Source organism: Notamacropus eugenii, chromosome 1 (genome assembly GCF_028372415.1).
Source record: "Notamacropus eugenii isolate mMacEug1 chromosome 1, mMacEug1.pri_v2, whole genome shotgun sequence".
Taxonomy (NCBI): Eukaryota; Metazoa; Chordata; class Mammalia; order Diprotodontia; family Macropodidae; genus Notamacropus; species Notamacropus eugenii.
The window spans coordinates 107,170,183-107,191,974 of NC_092872.1; the positions used below are offsets into that span (position 1 = coordinate 107,170,183).

At 38.5% G+C, this 21,792-nt stretch overlaps 1 protein-coding gene across 5 annotated transcripts in view; it reads right to left on the reverse strand.

The window, feature by feature from the left end:
• MCC (MCC regulator of WNT signaling pathway) overlaps positions 1–21,792 on the reverse strand; it is a 261,755-nt gene that overhangs the window by 62,236 nt on the left and 177,727 nt on the right. For 3 of the 5 annotated variants that reach the window (XM_072611670.1, XM_072611655.1, XM_072611679.1), the window contains exons 7-9: positions 5,077–5,223; positions 4,035–4,124; positions 2,774–2,922 (exon numbers count right to left, since the gene is read on the reverse strand). In XM_072611670.1, the coding sequence (XP_072467771.1) occupies positions 2,774–2,922; positions 4,035–4,124; positions 5,077–5,223 (386 nt within the window). Of the gene's footprint in view, positions 1–2,773; positions 2,923–4,034; positions 4,125–5,076; positions 5,239–21,792 lie in introns of all 5 variants that reach the window. The other 2 variants (XM_072611662.1, XM_072611647.1) reach the window with 1 other exon arrangement.

Here is a 21,792-nt window from a genome sequence, read left to right on the forward strand (position 1 = left end):
AGCTTCTTAAGCAGAGGAGTGACATGGTTAGATACGCACTTAAAAACATTCCTTTGGCAGCAGTGTTGAATATGAATTGGTGATAAGAGACTGGATGCAAGCAGGCCAATTAGGAGGCTATTGTAATCATCCAGGAGAGAGCTGAAGTGTGTATAGAGAGAAATGGATAGATATGAGAGATGCGACAGAGGGAAAATCAAAGCCTTGGTAAATGGTTAATAATGGTCGGTGGTGAATGTGAATGGTCAAGGATGAGTCCTAGGTTGTAAATCTGAGTGACTGGAAGAATGATAGTCACCTTACAAAAATAGGGAAATAAGAAATAGGAGTATGTATATGAAAAATAATGAGTTGTTCTGTGTATGTTGATTTCGAGGTGCCTATTCAGGTGCAGATGAAGTTGGAAAGGCAGGACTGACATTCAAGGGAGAGAGATAAGGGACAGATAAACAGATTTGGGAGTGAACAGATGGTAGTTGATGGGAGTGTAGGGAGATAAAGAGACAGGACAGAGACCTTTTTTTGGTATACATTCCCTCACCTTGACAGGGAATAAATCTATAAAGAAAACAGGCTCAAGGACGAATTTGACATATAGGAAGGGATCTAGGAGAGCACTGTTATGAAAAACCAAGGATAACACGTATTTAGCAGGAACAATGGTGAACATTGTCAAGTGCTGCAGAGAGGTCATGCAGAGTGAGAACTTTGAAAAGGTCACTTAATTCAGCAGATGACCCTGGAGGGAGTGTTTCAATGGAGTAGTCAGAAAGGCAGACAAATTGCAAGGGGTTGAGAATGAATGAGAGGAAAGGAGGTGGAGGCATCAGGTATAGCAGGTTTTTTCCTGGGAATTTGGAGAAGAGAGAAATTGCATAAATTTTGAGGAGGTAGTAGGGTCAAATGAATAAAAAGGAGATCTGGGCAACAGGAAAAATGTTCCAAATGACTAGAAGAGTTTGAAAATTAGGGAGACACAGTGGTAAGCTCCTGAGGGAGATGGGAGGGGATGATATCAAGCACAGGGGTAACTACAAAACACCTATTTAAAAGAATGAATAATCTGTGTTCTGCACACTGAGCATTAAATGGCCAGAAACAATCCTCAGATAGAATGCTTGGCCAAGAGTGTTGCCAAGTCAAGAAGAGGAAAATTATTTACAGTCAACTTGGCTAAAGCAAGTGACTCATTTGAGGGAATTCAAAGGACAGTTCAAGGCTAAGTGTTATTAAGACCTCAGGAATATGCTCCTTTTATAGTAAACGAGAATGGCAGAGTGATTTACTTCCTACTTCACAAAGTTAATTAGCTATCATGTTTTAGGGCAATAAATTCCCCAATGTTAGAAAACAAGAAATACAAAACTATCAGGAAATGGTGAGTTATTTATAAGTATCCACATGTGGAAGCCAGTTTGTCACTTTTAAAAATGTGCACTTAATGGAGAAGGAATCTCAGTTTACACAGCAGAATTTTCAAATCCTATAAGCTATATTATGCTGTGACCTATGAGAAGACATCTGATTTTAGCAGATTATAAAAGGTATATTTGAATCAATGTTTTCAAAAACAATTTTGGACCAGTACTTCTTTGATTATCAATTAAGTGAACTTAGGGACCACAGCTCTGTAATAAAATCACCACCAGTTCTGTTCCTCTAATCTTGATTTAACAAAAAAGCATTTAATTTAAATTTTCTGAAGACCTATATGCCCATAGTCTCTTAGTTTTTAAGAAACATATTAAAAGACTTCAAATCAAAGATGGGTAACATGATTGTTCAATTAACTTTTGACAAAGATTAAACAGTAAATATATTAGGTAACATTTCTTCCTAGTTAGTTTACCAGCTTCCACAATTTTTACCACAGGTACCCATCCCAAGGTGTAGGTCAAGGCAGTGATTATGCTTGAAGGCACAATATTCCATTATATCATTTGGAGAACTATGCCTTGGCTCTGGCTCTTCCATTTGCTCTTTGAAAATTTCCATGCCCAAAAGAGTTACCATTTATAACATGATGTCACCAGTTTTGAAGTTAGCAAGAATTAGAAAACTTTGAAGATCTTCTAACTTCTGCCTTGCCTGTTTCGTATAGACGACAACCATGTACTGTAGTGGGCTTGTGAAATATTTCTGATTTAATACAAAGTAACAGTCTTAAATCAGGCTTATTCAGACAAGCATAAAACAGGACTGACTGCCAAAATTCTGCCTGGTTAAATAAAGGGAACTTTCAGATTTAATCCCATTTACTCTTTCCTAATTGATTAGAAAGCCAATATAAGTAACTAAGACTTAAAAAGATGTCTTCTTGCCATGTCTTTTCCTCTGACCTCAAAACAGTTCGACAGAAGTTTCTGCACTAATGATCAATGTGGACAAAATTGGTTCCAGCATTTCTCTCAGATTTTTTATGCAGTTACAAAAGAAACATAGGAAAAGACGCTTCAAACCAATTCAAATTTATGACCGGGATGAGAAAATACCATTGAGACTCTGCACTGTTACAATTTATATGCAAATCAATATATGTTAACAGGAAAACCAATCTGGGCGTTATTTGAAAAGTAAGATCTCTTCTATGATGTTAGCTATCTCAAGGAAGGGGACTGCAGTGACCGATGACACAACTCCACGTGATACACAGACAGAGAGAACAAGAGCTAAGAGGGGGATGTGAAAAGGAGAGGGCAGAGCGTGGAAGACTTTTTTTGGGGGGAGAAACACTTTTGTGCTTGTATCTTTAGGTGTCTTTTTTCAAACTTACCTGTTCAATCTCTCTGTCTCTACTTCAAATTCTCGAATTTTACTTTCTGAGATGGCAGATCCATGTGAATAGAGGGTCTGGAAAATCTCCTGGATATTGGAACAGTCTTGCAGGGAATGGGCCAGGTGCTCTGCCACACTGCCAGATACCTGTCGTAGGTATTAAAAAATTCTCTTTGATAAGGCTATAGGCTGGTACTGCAGTAAGTTGGACACTTATGGAAGTGACAAATTATTGTAAACTGATATTCTTAGAGAACTGGTACCATATAAGGGGCAGGCAATTACTTTAGCCATGTTTTTTTGGACTGTATAATTTCACTATAGTTCCAAAAGCCAGTTAAAAATAATTTTTAGAAATGAAATTAATAAGTACACCCAAATATTCAATGTTTAGGATCAATGGTGTCTGGTAGTGGACACAAACAGATCCAAACCTCCCTTCTAAGCCCTAGAATAGCCCAGATCTACTGATCTGGGCTACTTTCTTTTCTTTCTGCTCTTTGCAATTTAGAGTTCTGAGATTTCAGGCTAGGTAAAAGAAGCTTTTATAATCTGCACACTCAATTTACTGAGTTTCCACAGCTTAGTGAAATTTTTCCAAAAGGTAAAATTCTACATGAGAACTATACGACCAGTCTCAGCACACTGCACCATCAGATAGTACTGGAGTCCACTGTGAACCCTTGTCACCATGCAATCCATTAGGAACACCAGACATGTTCCTTTTCCATTTTCTATCATCTATCTACTCTGCTCCAAATTAGAAGGACTTCATTGGTTTCACTGATGAAAATTCTACTACCAAAGTACAATTTTTCAACCTTTCATGATGTTGAGTTAATCGTTCAGAAGCAACATTCATCCTTGCTAAAGAATTTATTCCCTTTTAAGAGTGAGATACCAAGATATAGTTCTTTGTGGGCTTGGTAGCTACAATGTGTTTTCCATTAAATCTAGATGACAGAAAAAAGTTCCAGTTTTTCATCTGCATCCAATGATCAGACTTAGACAATTTCTTTCTCAATAGTTTCATAAAGGAATACAAAAAAAAAATCACTTGCTTTTGCAAATATTATCTGCCATATTGAAATCAATGTTGGTTCTGATTTTTGGAAACAAAAAAATAATTCAGTATTATAGTACATTGGTTTGTTGGATCAAACACTGGAATGTCAACTAAATAAACTCTAAACTGGGTTTTTAAAAATCTCTAAATAGGACTTTAAGTATTTTCTGATGCATTTCTTAAGAACACTCACCCCTATACTACTGATTTCTGATCCTAAGATGGGCCGATCAGATGAGGAAGACTCTGACCTTGTCTTCGATAACTTCACTCTCTCAGCAATCTAAAGAAAATCACAGGTCATTTAGATTGTGTGTATATACAGTTACTATTCCAACCATCTTGACTCAAAGTATTTCATTCATAACTCCCTCAGGTTTCTTCCTCAGGCCTTAACACAGAATTTTGTTTCAAAAGACACCGATGTACTTATGTAATACTATGCATTACAGCTAAATGCACTGGTATCTTGTCCCCCTACTAGACTGTGAGGTTATGGTTATGGGCTATGCCTTAGCAAAACTTGATTTCTCTACAAGTGCCAAGCCACAATAGATGCTTACTAATATAATTTGTGCCTATGTTTTAAAAACCATTTTTACTGATTTTCCTATAACCAGTTTGACTAAACTAACTTATTAGTAAACTTAACCATAGCATTGTGATTGAATACACCTGCTGGAGAGGCTGACATGTTTCCTTGACAAGCCTTCCCTTTATAATAGACTTCCCAACAGTGAGCAGTGGACCTGTCTGTGATGTCATTTTCCTAGCTGCCTTGACTATCACACAAACTTTCTTTCTTGTTATGATACAAATGGCTTAGACAAGCTTTTCACTCTGGTCATAACCTATTTGCCACCATTTTTCTGCTGGTAGCCTCTTTGGACTCACTACCAGGGAAGGACTTGAATGCTAGCCATTGTCAAGCTCAATCTAGTTTATAAAGAGAAGTCTCTTAATCCACCTGAAGCATTGCAAGCCTTTACAGCAAGTTCCTGTCTCCATAATGAGTTACCATAGTGGGAAGTCCTTGCTATGGTTAATGTGAGCTGGTATTTATGTTTCAAGTGAAAGAGAGTTAAAATGATCTCTCCCTGTAGCTCAAATGTGAGTAATAGGAAAATTCTCTTGGGACGCAAGGAATTTTTTCTAGCTAATCACAATAGTGGTGTACAACAGTAACGGTTGCTCCTAGATAAGGAGAGATATCATTGCAACCCAAAATAGTTCACCTTGGCAATGGGGATGTCATTGCTGCTACCGCTGGTGCTTAGCTCTCCAGTGCTGGGATTAATTGGTCGGTTAGTAGAGGTGAGACGCCCTGGACTGGAGGGCCCTGCTGCCTGAACACTCTGTAAGCGTGTCTGTAGTTCTCGAACCTGAAACAACAATATCTTTAGATACAAATGACACAGTTGTTAGGAAACTGAATTTTAACTCTGAGTTGATGATCTGGATGTCTTGATGGGATAGTTCTCATTCCTGTTAAAGACTGACCACCAATGACTGAGCTAGGAAATTTAAACTGGATTAAAAACCACAAAAAATTAGAGTTCCAGGCAAGTCTTAGGTAGATCTACAGTGTTATGCAAATTATTTGGGACAAATAATTTCTTCTACCCTTCCTCATTTTATGGATGAGTTTATCCCACTCATATTCACAGATCTGATAATTTATTCTGTATTTTACTCCAACTTATTTTTATATCTTTTCTTTTTTGTCCCCCCGTCCTCTCTTTGTAAACAAAACAGTGAGAGGAATGTGTTCAACACTAATGATCTATAAGCGATACAATGATTTTCCTCTTCGCCCAGAACCCAAACAGAGGGGAAATTTTTCTTATCTTTCCCTTCACAATCTATCCTCTAAAACTGAAATCTATGGCTAATCCCTCACCAAATCTATCCTCTTAATACCTACCTCCTTTCTTTCTGACCAACCTAATTTCCTATTGAGTTTAACATGTTTCTACATCCAGCTCTCTGCATGCATTTATGTGGAATACGTGTGCAGTTGTGTACATTCAACTCTTCCTTGATCATTTAAGATGAAAGTGAGATTCCTGTGTAACCTATCCTCTCATTCCTGCTTTTGTGTTTATATACTCCTCTTCTTCTTGAATATCTCGATTTTCTGAGATAATAAGGTTCTCCCATCTCTTTTTATTTTCTTCCCCAGTGTGTTTATTTATGGCTCTCTCTTCTCTCTTTTCCTAAAACCTTTAAAACATAACAAAACCACCATCAGGCCTCTGTTTTATTTATTTATTTGGCATTTGATGACATGAGTCTTCTGAGGCGACACCTGTTCCTTTTCTCCCTATTAGAAATAAACACTTCATCATTGTATAAACTCTTCCAGTTGTACAAATGTATTTATTTTCCTAAGCTTTCTTGATAACCTGTGTTTGTACTTCAAAGTATCTACTTAGCTCTGGTCTTTGCATAGGTATATTCAAAAGTCTTTTACATCATTAAAATTCCAGTTTCCTCCTATAGGATTATATTCTGTTTTTCCAGGTAAGTAATTATTGGTTGTAAATCTTTCATCTTTTACCTTTGAGAATAGTACATTCCAAGTTCTCTTCTCTTTCACAGTGGCAACTATCAAGTCTTGTTTGATGTGGACGATGGCTCCTTAACACTTGAACTTTTTCTTTCTAGTTGTTTACAGTATCTTTACCTAGAAACTCTTGATTTTGACTATGACATTTCTGAGAAGTTTCATTTTGTCATTTTATTTAAGAGGTGATCAGTGGATTCTTTCTCTTTTCACTTTATCCTTTAATTCTAATAGATCTGGACAGTTTTCACTCATGATTTTCTTAGAATATCAAATGTAGCCTTTCAATTTTATTTTGGCCATAGTTTTCACATAAGCTTTGTGATTTCTAAATTATCTCTCCTTGAAATGTTTTCCAGGCCAGCTGATATGATGAGAGATATTTTACAATTTCTTGTATTTTGCCAGTCTTTTGATTTTATTCTGGCATTTTTGTTGTCTCAGGAAGTAATTTATTTCTGTTTAGTCCAATCTAATTTTCAGAGAGTCTGTCACATGGGTAAGATTTTGCATCTCATGTATAAAACCATTTACTTTCCTTCAAATTATTTCCTCTAGAACTCTCATTTCATTTCTCATTCATCTGCATATAATATTTTTTAAAATCTTTTCATTTTTCCCAGGAAATGTGTAGAGCTTGGGGTCAAGTTTTTGTTTTTGTTTAAAGCTTTAGCTATAGATACCATGGAATTATTCCCTTCTTCAGGATTTACACCTTGGGCATCCTTTGTTCCATATTTTTTTCTTCATTCTAACCATTTTCTTTGGTTTGCTTATTTTGCCAGTCTTACTTCTTAATTATGCCAGGCTCTGTGCACTTCTGAAAAGAACAGTGGCTCCTGCTATAACTGTGATCTCTGTTGTCTGTTATCTTACTGATTTCTCTGGGTACTGAGTAATTTTTTTCTTCAAGGACTTCAAAGGAGTCTCATGTTGGTGAACTATGTCAGTACCAGACAATCACCACACTCCCATTCCAAGCCCTGTAGGCTCTTGACCATTGGACTCAGGTCACAGTGACGTAGCTGCAGGCTCCAGGTATCCACATTCTTGTTTTTCTGCCTTGGATACCCAGCTATAGGCTCCAGGTTTTTCCCTGCCCCACCCACCTTTGTCCATCTGAAAGCTTTTGTATTTTGTGCTCTGAAAGCCTCTGGTTGTATCGCTATGTCCCTCAGCTAGAAAAATATGCTTACTTCAGTCTCTTCTTGGATTTATTAATAATTACTTGTTCTGGTGCTATTTCCCATTTTTGTTGTAGTAAAGAAAAGAAATGTAAAGAAAGCTGGGTTGCTCTACTCTGATTTATTCTGCCATGTTGAGGAGGTATCCTATTTTTTTTTCTTAACATGGCTACTGGTGTATCATTTGAATGCTGTCTCTCTTTTACTCTGGTTATTTCAGTAATTTTCAAAGACAAGATGGTGTAGAATATGCCAGCTTAAACAATTAAATTACCATTTCTAACACAAGCATACCCAGGACATTAACAATATATACTATGCCACAACAACTCAGAATAACAGTGAGGATAAAAAGGAACTTACAAATAAATCTCCACCCCTACAAATAACTTAGCAACCTAGTATAACTGTAACCTGACCAAAGTTTCACATTGTTATAAAAAAAGAAGCACAAATAACAATTAAAATCTGAAGCAGTAACGATTAGCCAACCTCCTTCAAGATGCAGAATAGAGAGTATCTCACACATTATCTCTGAAATGCTTATTTTAGAAAATACCTTTAATATCTCCATCTTACTAAAAAGAGAACCAAAAATAATTGAAATTCCAATGCTGTCAACACATTAAAAATTAAAATGAGAAAAATCCCTTCAAAGTAGTCACATCTAGCAATGATACAGCTATAAATTACCTTTGGTTCTGTTGGGCCTTCCAATAAGCTTGTATTTGTAGAAATCTCCATCATTCTAGTAATATGCCAAAGGCATGGGGAGCTGACCACAAAAGAGTTTGAAGATTAGAAAAATATATGGTTTCCAAGGCCAAATGGTAATGCTGGTAAGAGATTACATGGTTTGCTCTGTAATAACACCCAACAGGCAAAGACTAAGAGGTCTGCTTGGATAGATCAATTTTACCACATGGCAAATGAATGAATGGAGCTCATTTTTTCCACAAAAGTTATCTCCTGGCACCACAAAGAAATATAGAGCTTAAAAGGAAATACTTCTCCCTATGTCAGACTAGTTATTTTAGGGGCTTTTTATGTGCTATGAATAACGAACTAAATAATTAACAATTTAACAACCTTTTGTTAAAGCCTAGTGTCTAAATCACACATGAAGTGTTTCCTCCTTTTTATTCCTAAAATACCAACCATCCTCCTATACTGTTGATTTTTAAACAAAATATTCAGTTGCACAGTGCAAACTGGATTCTGCTCTCTCTATATGTTTGGGCCCAGGGAATATTTAAAATAACAAAATAACAAATATGCTTTATTATTGAACAGTGAATAAAAATCCCTACAATGAATCTAGGAGAAGAGAAATGAATAAAATCTTTAGGCAATTTTATAATACAGATAAGCTAAAAAAATAGAACAGCTTGAATACAGGAGGGAGCCATGAAAAAGTTACATGAGTAAGACTCAAAAAAAGCTTCAACCTACATCAACTGGATATGCTGTTGGGGAAAGGAAGAGTCTGAACAAAAAACAATTTCAAAATACAAATGAATAATTACATCCTCAGGTCTCAAATTAGATGATTGTAAGTATCAGTGTTTGTAGAACATTTACAAGATCAAAAACACTGCATGTACTATAATTACCATAAAAGAATATGACTGGTTCAGTCTATGATTTGTAGCAACATTTCTTAACATGATAATTCTGGCAATTGGTTTGTCAGATAAGGTGAAATCTGCACTAGGAAAAGTGAGTCAATAGTCTGAGAAAATTTAGTTTGGATGTAGTGCCCAACAGTTGTTTCAATGGTGATAGGACTCTAGTTACCAAAATTTCGTAAGAATATTTTAGGAATCTGAAAAACAAGAGAAGCCAATGCTTATTTGCTCCACTTAAATAAATAGGTATTTATTTGGCTGGCAAATATTGTGAAGTCACACTGGCTATGTGCCTTAAAAAATCCCAAACATATTTCCAACAGTATTTTTCCTTTGCTAAGTGGTATTAAAAATGACTAATTATACTGTGAGCAGGGAGGGAGGAAGAGATAAGGAATAAATCATAATTCTCAAGATAATTAATGAATGAAAGGACAAATGAGTGACAAATAAAAGGAAAGCAACTGACTCCCTTTTCCATCTCTTTACAGATGCAGGCCTGATGTTTCCCCCTCTTTTCTTTGTATCCACAGCACTTAGCCCAATGTCTGGCACATAGCTGGACTTTGATAAATGCCAGCTGTCTGACTGCTTGTGTTCCAATGAGAATTGGTCCTAGTTTTAAATATGATCATTAAATAAAAACAATATTTGGTACCTCCTCATTTTATCTGTTGATCTGATAAAGCAGACACTGATTTTAATAACATAAAAATGAAGCTAATGCTTACAATGTCATTCCTAGGGGCTGATACATGTCAATAGAAACTCTCTGTAAAGAAAGGAAGTTCAGAGGGTTATCGAGCCAGAGGTCACTCTTAAAATTCTCAAACAGAATCCAGTGGAGATGATGGGTTTAAACCAACAATTTTCCAGTATGGCTGAAGAAGGATATAAATACAGCAATTTCTTCCCTCAGAAAGAGGCCAATTTTACTCCAACTTTGTATTTTCTTAGGATCCTAAGAAGGTAAGAGATGGAACCAAAAATGATTCATCCAGATGCAGGATGTTGTATAAACATTAAGATTGTTTATGTTTGAGGCTATGAGAAAGAACATAAAAAAAAATTGAACACTGGAAAATGATCCAAAACAAGAAAAATAATGAGACTCATGATAGATTTGTGTTAAATATGAAGAATCACAGTATAATATCATGATTGATGAACAAGGCTCCTTCCCAATCCCATACCCTCTTCTTCAAGGGTGTGGATAGAAAGATAAATGAACCTGTTTCCACAAAGTCACCATCATAATTCCACTTACCAGCCCTGAAAGTGGATCCCTTAGATCTGTTCTATGCTCTTCTATAATGAACCAGTCAGGACCTGACCCATGCCAGGAAATCTGTTCAATGTAATGGTGTGAGTGGGCTGGAGCCATAGATATATCATTCTGGGTTGGTGCCTAAATTAGGTACATTAGCATTTTTACACTAATGCTCTATATATTTCCCTTTTCCTTTTTATTTCTGTTGACACCAGTGTAGTTCAGATACTCATCATCCCTTCCCCAGATTCTAGACATAGGCTTCTAATTGGTCTGCTTGCCTCTAATCGTTCCTCTCTCCAGGACATAGTTCACAGAATTCCTAAATGCATCATCCTTACAAATACGTCTGATATCACTCTTTTTGCTCAAAAATCTTCAGTGGCTCTACTGTCTCTAGAATGAACTGCAAGCTTCTTGCCCTGATATTTAAGGATTCCCACCTCCACGTTTTGTTCCAACAAACGTTAGAGACATTCTACACTGTAGTCAAAAGAGAGCTGGATTGAGTCCTAGGACCTAGGTTTGAAGTAAAATAAAGGAGCTAGATTAGATAATTTCATATTGTCTTCCAGCCCTAGGTCTATCTATTATCTTACTTTTCTAGCTTTACTGCACATTACCCTTTTCATAAATTCTGCATTCCAGACAAACTAGACTAACTGCTGCTCCTTTTCTACCTTTTTATCAACGTCTGGTCCCTTAGTGACAACTCCACCCTCAGGTGCGTGCTGCTCAGGCACACTGCTGCTCTCTCTTTCTTATTTTCCTCCCTTTTAATCCCTCAAACTCTCCACCTTTCCCAGGTTCCTTTTAGGTTTTGTCTTCCCCTACTAGAATGTAATCTATTTGAAAGTAGAGACCACGTTATTTTCTAGTTTTCATATCCCCACTGCTTAGTAAAGTGTCTGGGACATAAGAAATATTTTTAAAATGCTTTACCTTGCATTCATGAATTTCCTGAAACAAGTCCGACTAGTTTCTTTGTGATTATTTTTCCTGGTTTGAATGTTTATATACAGATATTTCTTCTATTCCTGTACCCATTTGTTCTTGATCATCCAACTAATTAGTCACCCACTGCTACTACTATGAGCCCTATTAGTTTTATATCCCTAAAATAGTGGTATCTATAAGCTCACTTATGATGGTATGTAAATGTTCATTTTTTTTTTCTTTTAAGTATACCTAGACCACATGACTTATTGTGAGAGCCCTGTAGATAAGGTGTGCTTAGAAATAAGCAACCACATGTATTTAATCCATTTTGGGAGCCCCACGTGTATATGAACCACATCTCTTTCTTCTGAAATTGAGCCTGACTGCTGCTGGATAAAAGTCTGGACAGCCAAACTTGAACTCAAAGTGGGAGGAATATATATGGGAAATTTGGGTCCTTTGGTACCTGGACCCAGAAGAAATTTGGCTGGGAGCTCCAAGCCTATGGTACAGGTACCCTGGAGAAATTGTGTTTTACCCTAATGGAGAGTGACACCTAGAAAATTTGTTGTCCTTAGCTGGTTGGTTCCATGCATTGAAAGAAACACCAAAGAATTTTCATCCAGAAAAGCTTGGCTTCTCGCATAAAGAGGAAGTTCACCTCAGGTTCCTGAGAGGAGAGGCGCCTATCTTGTGGAATGTTCTGTAGCAAGCAAGCTTACCTTTCCAGATAGGAAGACTGATTTTCATTTTCTTTATTCTTTTCTTTATCAGAAGCCTCTGGCTTGGGGAAGGACATTTCAAGCTCCCAAACAGGGCCTGTACGAGTACTAGACAAGCACTGGCCCCTGATAAGCTTTGTAAAATGTTCCTTGTTTGTTCAAGCTCTGTTTTAGGCAGCGATTGTGCTTTCCACTTGCAAGTCTGGGGTATCAAAAGATCTGTGGCATATAAACTTTTATGAGACTCCACTCTAGTACAAGGCAGTAGAGAAGGCATTTAAAAAAAACCCAATGCTTAAGCCTCCCTTGTACATCAGAAAACAATTCTGAATTGGAGATGTGGATAATGAGTTCAAATTCTACCCTAGCCAATTGCTGAGAAGAGCAAATTTTTTAACAGTGGGAGAGTATAATGCAGCTTGACCAGTGGGGGACAGGAGCAGCACAGTTTCTGAAGCAGCTACAAATATCTCCTTTCTGGTTTCAGTCTTTAGGGCATATACATATATCTCCTGCCTGCTTTCAATTCAACCATGTGTGGAAACTTGGTAAGTCTACTTCTGGACAGGGGAGTCCAAAGAGCTAGTACTATGGGACAATAAAGTCTTTTGTTTGGCCGAGGAACCAGAAGAACTGATAACCCATGAGTTGCTGAGTCTCAAATGGGTGGGCATACAAAAGAAGTGATATATTTTTTTTTCTTTCTCGGCAGCAAGTGAGGCAGGCCCTCCTTTTTGCCTCTAGGTGGGGATAACTCCTTGGTTACCCTTTCCAGGATTGGTTGTTCACAGCCAGTTCAAATGGGAGCTGGGAGAGGAAGACCAGAATCTCCACATCTCTCTGCCCATTAACATCTTCCTTTTCCTCTAATACCTACCTCAGGCAACACCTCCTTCATGAAGCCTTCCCTGAATCTCACAGATGAAAGTGATATCTCTTCTCAAATTTTCTTATAGCACTTAGTCCAGATATTTCTTTGGATATTACGTTATCATGTTTTTCACAGATCATTCATTTAAGAGAGTCACTGTCTGAATGCCTTTCCATTTTGTATGTTCTAAGACCCAACGCCATTAAGCTGGGAGAGAATTTCTAGATTGCTAGGATTATGGCTCTAACCTTCATGTTTATATATTCCTATAGCTGAAAAAACTGTCATAGAGACAGTGAATAGATTAAGCTTTTTAATTGCATTTTTGCAAATTTGGTTTCTTAACTATAAACAATATAGTTTACAATGCCCACACATTTTCTCCTCTGTTTACAAAAGTCCAAGCCCTTAAATGGAAGACTCTACATGGTACTTACAAGCAAAGCCACCACAAAGCAATTTAAAACAGTACTGTTTAGTGGGATCAATGTCAGATCAGGCGGCCTAAAATCAGGGCTGCAATCCTTTTCCCTTGGTTTTCTGTTTAATCTGGGGCAAGTCATATAAACTTTCTGTGCCTTAGTTTACTCATTTATATAAAAGAGAGATATTTAATTACATTATTTCTGAAGGGTTTTTTTTTCCTGCTATAAAATTCTATGATTCTAGGACACAAAAAACAAGTGGAGGCAGACAAGAACTCTCACACAAAGGGGAACTGTAGAATTTTAGAGCTGGAAATTATCTTAGAGACAATCTATTCCTCTTCATCATCATATAAACCAAGAAACTGAAATCTAAGAGTAATTTCCTCAATCAAAAGATGGAGCCTAATGTAAATGGAAATCACAAAGTAATCAAGTGAGACAAGTCTGAAAACAATAAAGGTTACCAAATATTTTTAATTGATAAATACATATCTCCTATTAACAGCTTTTTAAGTTATAAATACTGAAGTCCCACCAATTTAATATATAACAAGGCTCAATTTAAGTTCAGAAGTAACACATTCTTGACACAGAGTCATAACACTACTATTATGCTTAGAGTATCTGTTAATCATAGATAGCAGCCTCTCATTATATAACACCCTCAGTATATAGTACCCTGGGGAGGTGATGGAGTCCTCTCACCTCCAACTTCAGAGTACACACAGATATCCTCTGACTACTTTCAAACGGTCATGATGTCACCAATTTTAATTGGCTGTTGAGCCACAATTTCTGGATAGACCAAAGGAGAAAAGGCGGAATATTTTTCTGCATAACAATTACAGCCCCATGAATGCATGGCTTACGAAGCAAGACAGAATCTGGGATGGGGCTACCTTCTCTCTGTGTCTTCTTTCCTATGGTAAAGGACCTTGTGAGACATTTAAATGAAGCTAGCACCTTGCCCCCTTCAAGGGAACATGAGTAGTGGGACGTCCACTGTTGGAGTGGTTGCAACATCAACCATAACAGTGGCAGAATCAGACCACTCAAGAGACAAAGAGTTACTCACACACAGAGAAGCCAATTGAAAGAAAGAGCCCAGTGAGCATTGATCAAGCAACACTCTGTGAGGGTGAAATGTTAAATAGCTAATGAGATATGAAAAATATTCTAATAAAGCTTAAAAAGCCTTTTAATTGATTGTGATCTTTCTATGATTCTTTACGGCTTAGCATTTCCCTTCCTGTGTGAGAATAAAACCACTTATTCAGTACTTGATTCATGTTTATACTATGTTTTATTTTCTCTTCCCTGCAGCCCTCTTCTCTCTGCTCCAACTCCCCGCTCTTAATGGTAAGGACTTCTAATACTAGAATAAAAATAGAATTGTTCTAAGGAAATCTGAAGTGGGCACAGAAGTGGAACAACAGGGATCCTAAGTCTGCTTTTGAGAGGACAGACAACCCCAGAGTAATGAACCCAGAGCAAACCATACAGCAGGTTGTAATGACAAGTAAAACAGGAGTTTTTGCTGTTTTTGTTTTAGTATAATCAAGTGCCTCTGACTGAATCTTGCCTTTATCAACCAGAGTTTCTTTAATCAGAAACAATACAAGTATTTGTATTGTTAACTATTTTAATGTGATTAAAGACAATCTTCTCCTTCCCCCCCCATTGATAGGCCTGGGAAGATTTGTAGGAAGGCACACACCTTGTTAAGTTTCTAATGAGGTTCTGGTTTTCAAGGGTTGTGAGGCCCTCTGGCTTAAAAAAGTGTATAAAAACTCTGAGGGTGAGGTTTTACTACTGACCGGAAGTGTTTGTTTGGCCAGACAAGACTCTGGGAAGTTGCTAAGGAGCCCCCCAGCATTGAAAACTCAGATATTGGTGTTTCTCTCTCTGGTAACTATGGTCAGACAGCTGGATCTGTCTGTTGATCTATGACGCATTTATTGCTTATATCAGACAGTTGGAAGCATGTCTGTTGACCTTTGATATCTCTGTATTTTCTCTGAAGTTCAGGGTGCTGATTATTTTTTCCCTGATCTAAGTGAATGATACATGGGCTTGAGTAAAGTGATTGTTGACCCCTCAAAAGTTGTCTTTCCTTTTATAAATGCAGATCTAAGAACCTGTGATAGCAGGCCCTCCTGTGTATGTCGAGTTTTCTATTACACAGGTAAAGGGCAGGGATTGGCAAAGATTCTGAGCCACTGTGACCTCAGCCTGATGGGTCTATAGATAGCCTAACTGCTGTGCTACGTGTTAATACTTATTAACTGTGAATTGATAGGATGAAACACATGACAAACAGGTGACATTCACTATTCACAGACATTTTTGGCTCTCAGACATTTGTATATTTATGCAAATCCAATTTCAATATACTGTCCCATAGAGAGTATATATATATATATATATATACACATATATAGATATAGATATAGATATAGACATATACTATGAGTGTGTAGAATCTTGGGCACTGGCAGCTTAACTGCTGGCTGGATTCTGCTCTCATGACTTGAGAGAGACTGTAGACAGAACAGGTTAGGAGAACTTCTTTTCTGAAGGAATGAGTGAGTTAATTGTTAATGACAAGGAAATACTTTCTGAGAGAAACGAGTTTATGTTGTGAAGGTATACCAAAAAAAGAATTCATGAGCAACTTTGACTTACAATCTGAGAGAGATGAATGACAGGAGTATGTTTAGAGAGTTGAGAAGAATTCGGCCATTATTGGTGATGGTTAGAGTAAACTCGGACTGTGATTCTCTTCACTGAAATCGACTCCGGAAATATTTAAATATATGTTTATCTTATTACACTGATAAAAAATTGTAAATGTATATGTCTCAGCCTAGTAGACTAGGGAGACAGAGAGAGGAAGAGAGAGAGGGAGACAGAGACAGAGACAGAGAGAGAGAGAGAAATAAGGAGATAGAGAGAGAGAGAGAGAAATAGTGGAGAAGAACAAAGGCTTATGAGAAAAAGTATGGGGGCTCAGAGTTAAATTGATTAGACTGTACATTTCTATTATTTTTGACAAAAACTGGGATATATCCAGTGATTTCTTTAGAACCCAAGATGAGAATTAATAAGGTGATGAGTCATAAAGCAGGCTGAGGAGTAAGGGGCTGGTGCACTTGACAATTAGCACATACAACCAATATTGGAACAGACTTCAGATGGGTCCATTGCTCATAAAGCCTGGTCAATATTGATATGTTTCCATATCTGGCTTCCTTTTAACAGCATGAATAAGTAGGATATGTCTCTAGAGCTAACATAGATGAATTTCAAAAACATGCTACTGAGTTCAGTATTTATAATCAATTAACTTCAATGAATTGAGAAATAAGGGCATTAGTGGAATACCTGTGAAGCATATTATGGAGATCCTTTGCAAATTAACATAACTGACAAGTTCATTATTTAAGGCACTTGACTCTTATGGTCCCTCTCAAGTCTAACAAAGCCAAACAGAAATGGAAACCATCTGTGGTCTCTGGAGAATCTATTAAAAAAAATGCTTTTTGGACAGACATACCTGAGCTCTTTTACACTCATAAGAATGAAGAAAAACAAAATGGCCCATAAGAGTGGATAGTATTATATATTACTTTTTGAAGTTATAGTGAAGAAATTAAAAATATAAATATTAAGAAGGCTTTCTCTTCCTCTATTTTTCTTTACTTCTACCTTCCCTTAATAACAACAACAAAATTGAAATTCATCATCCTAGAAGTAACCACAATGGATTTTTTAATAAGAAGGAATCAGATGAGAGGGTTGGAAAATGTACAAGACGAAGTGATCCAAAAATAATTGTCATAGAGTTCTGGGAGACAAAATGGTGGAGTAAGCAGTAAGTTACTCTTACTCTTCTTTACTGACCTTGCAAAACCCAGAAAATACTGCCCCAGGCAAAAACCTAGAACCATGGAGTCACCAGAAAGATAAAGTACAGCAGATTTTTAGCTTCTGAGGCTAGGGGGAATTAATGGGAAAGGTTCCTCCTGCTGTAGCTGGAGGGAACCAGTACACAGTGGGAAGCATCCCAGAAGTCCAGCAAACAAGCCCCATCTCAGCAAACCATAGGGAGATCCTAAGCTCCAGGGTGGTAGAGTAGGCAAGCTCCAATACCACGTCTCCCCTCACCCTGTGTGCCATCACACAGACAGGGAAACAGGCAGAGATCAGCGTGGAGAAACACTACTTGTGAGGCAGACAGATGTCCACTAGCAGCTGGACCTACCCCTGGTCTAGCACAGCCCTCCCCTCAGGAGGTGACCTCTAGAGGCAAGAACACCCCACCCCCACACCTCACCCCAGCAACTTCGGTGTAACCCAAGAAATACAGTAAAACTCCACCTGGCCTAAGCACATACCAGCCAGCATCACTGGCTCCAGTTCAGCACCAGGTAAGCTACAACCTCCAATTGCCAGAAGTGAGGCCCCAGCACACAATGCCAATAACCACATCTCTAGCCCCCAGCACAAGAAGTGTGGGCAGTGTCCATCCTCTATCCCAGAAGCAGAAATAAACTTTAAAAGCCAGGAAAAAGGCAAACACCATGAGCAAGAAGCAACACAGAAAATCAAAGACCATAGATTCTTATTATGGGGACAGGGAAGATCAAAACACAGATTCAGAAGAGGACAAAACTGGTTAGAGAACGCGAACTGGTCCCAAGCCCAAAAAGACTTCTTGGAAGAGTTCAATAAAGATTTTGAAAGTCAAATTAGAGAGGTAAAAGAAAAACTGAACAGGTCTTTTAAAAATACAATTGACAAATAGTCATCATAGAAAATTATGATTTGGTCCTCCTCACTAAAATATTTTAAAAGCTCATTGGTAAAGCAAGAAGTTGGACTAGATAATCTTTAAGTCTCCTCCTAGCTTTAACTTCATAATCCAATAAAACTTAGCTAGAACTTGCCAAATCTATTCATTCCACTTATTAGGTAAATTCAGGTACTTCTATGCCCAGGATGCACGTAGCACCAAAACCTGTTTATATAATAAAAACTTGGAAATCTTTAGCAATTGGCTTTAAGGAAACAAAGAAGAATAAATGTGTAATTAAGTAGGAAATGGCTAAGTAAAATCATAAAGGAAACAAATTAACATTTTTTCATGGCCTTTTAAAGATAATTAAATTTATTTACTTATTTATTAGTCAATTTGATTAGATTAAGACGAATATTCAAAAGGCCTCTGCAAATTCTAAAATGTAACCTTACAGGAGTCATTCCTTCCCTTCCAACTCCACCCCAAACCTCAGCTTTTCAAATTTAAATGGATTTGATTACATGATTTCTAAGGCCCTTACAATCTCTGATCTGTTATACCTTATCTAAAATGAAAACAACAGTCATTCAGCATTGGCTTGGAGATGATGGCTCTTCTCATAGTTCAAACTTAACTTAGGTCATTTAGGACAAAAAACACGACCATATCATACCTGTTCAGTGTTTGTTAAACCAACACTCAGTCTTACCAGCCACACATATTCCCTCTGTTAGCTGGTTGTTGGTTGTTGCCAGTTTTCAGAGGACCAAAATGACATCACCATGATAAAGGGAAGTTTCAATGAGTCCGACTGTGGCTGATCAGACCAATATGAGCTTGGAATGCTCTACCACAGGTTAGGTACAGATAGTCCGTATGAATTTTTGGGGTGGATACTCCAAATTTGTGAATCCTACGTTTACTTTGTGTTGTCTCAATTCTGCTTTGCCCAGAGAGCACAGCACCCTTTCTGATGTGGGCACATCATGCTGAGTGGTCCTATGCCAGGGTCTGCCATGTTGCACAGTCAAATCCAAAGTTCTTGAGAGAGACCTTGAGAGTGCCGCTGTGTCGCTTCTTCTGACCACCATGTGATCACCAGCCCCATGTGAGTTCTCCATAAATTAGTCTTTTTGGCAAGTGTACATTTTGCATTTGAACAACGTGGCCAGTTCTTTGGAGTTGCACTCTCTGAAGCATAGTTTGAATGCTTGGAAGTTCAGCTTGAGCAAGGACTTCAGTGTCTGGTACCTTATCCTGACAGGTGATCTTCAGAATCTTCTAAAGACAGTTCAGATGAAAGCGATTCAGTTTCCTGGCATGGTGCTGGTAGATTGTCACAGGCATGCAGCAATGAGGTCAGCACAGCAGCTCTGTAGACCTTCAGTCTGGTAGTCAGTCTAATACCGCTTCTCCCAAACTTTTTTTTGGAGCCTCCCAAACACAGAGCTAGCTCTGGCAATGTGTTCATCAACCTCATTACCAATGTGTACATCCCTGGAAAGCACACTACCAAGGTAAGTGAACTTATCCACAGCATTCAAAACTTTTCCATTTGTTGTAATCAATGATTCCATGTGTGGATGATGTGGTGGTGGCTGATGGAGCACCTGTGTTTTCTTGGTGTTAATTATTAGGCCAAAATTAGCACAGACAGCAGAGAATTGATCCATACTTTGCTGCACCTCAGCTTCAGAGGCTGCACTGAGTGCACAATCATCTGCAAACAGGAAATCATGCACCAACACTCCCTCCACTTTGGTCTTGGTTAGTAGCCTTTTCAAATTGAAGAACTTACCATCAGTACAGTAGTTGACCTTGATGCTGTGTTCACTCACCTTCATTGAAAGCATTTGATAACATGGCTGAAAACATCAAGCATGGGAACAAGCACACAGCCCTGTTTCACTCCATCAGTGACTGGGAAGGCACAAGAGCTTTGTCCACCATCAAAAATCCGGGCAAACATGCCATCATGAAATTGATGTACAATACTGATGAACTTCTTTGGGCAGCCAAATTTTGACATGATTTTCCATAAGCCCTCATGACTAACAGTGTCAAAGGCCTTGGTCAGATCTACAAACATTGTGTATAGACTTCTGTTCTGCTCCTGGCATTTCCCCTGGAGTTGTCAGACAACAAACACCATATCAACTGTTCCTCAGCCCTTTCTGAAGCCACACTGGCTCTCAGGTAGATGACCATCTTCCAGGTGAAGGATCAGCTTTCAGTTCTGAAGGAGAACTTCAGCAAGAATCTTGCCAGCAATGCCTGAGAGAGAGACCACCCCGCTGTGATTGTCACAGGACAATCTTTTCCCATTATCTTTATTGAGATGGACAATGGAGGCATCCTTGGGGTGTAGGGTGTGTTCAGGGAGGACCAATACCTTTAATATGATGGCTGCCAAGCCCTTTTTTGGGGCTCTTTCCACCTTTGGTGTTCACTTGTTCCACCCAACTCTCATCTGTGACTCCAAGAAGCTGCAGCATGTACAGTGGCCACACCCTGGTAAACCGTTTTGGCAGATGGGCCAAACTAGGTTGAGGGTAACCAAGGGGTCTCAAGTCCATTGGTGAGTTAGGGGGTTGTCTACCCCAAGCATGTGAAGACTTCCCCTGGTGGAGTGGGCGAATGAGAACAATTTTTTCCAACGACCATGAAGGCAGCTGAAGCAGGCAATGTGCATGGTTAGACACCAAAGATGCCAAGGTCATCCACTGCAGCCTGAGCCATCACCAGTCATCTTGACTCTGTTCTACCACTGGACTATGATGGCTCTGGAGGAGAGAGCGAGGCTGATGACTTTGTGCAACTCTGCCTCACTTAAATCCAATTTACGCACAAATCAAAAGACATCACCCATACTATTTCACTATTATGCCTCAAAGTCCTGTGGCAACAGGCAAGTGATGAAGCAGCAGGTGTGCATACACTGGGAGCTGTAGCCACAACCCTGCACACAGGTGGCCCAGGCCATAGAGACGTTTCTCACTGGAAGCAGCAGTGGCACTCAGCAGCCCCCAGGTATCTGATCAGCCTTTTAAGGATCGTACTGCTCACCTCCTGGTGTGAGGAAGGGGCTAGAAAAGGTGCCCTAAAAATTGTCCACTTACCCAACCCCAACCTGATTACCACAGCAGATGGGGAATCCCACTCTGTGGTCAAAACACAAAGAAATGTACAAAATGTACAAAAATATCTGCAAAGATGATTCCACTCACCACTGGTACATGGAACGTACACACACTTCTAGACAACACAAAATCCAGTAGACCTGAAAGACAAACTACTCTTGTTGCAAGAGAACTCAACAGGTATTGCATTCAAATAGCAGCCCTGAGTGAAACAAGGTTGGCAAATGAAGGCCAGCTTACTGAAGTTGGAGTTGGATATGCATTTTTCTGGAGTGGGCACAGTGAAGAGGAGCACCGTGAAGCTGATGTGGGTTTTGCAATTAAAACTAATCTAGTCAGCAAGCTGGTATGCCTGCCAAAAGAACTGAATGACAGGCTCATGACAATGCAATTGCCACTTGC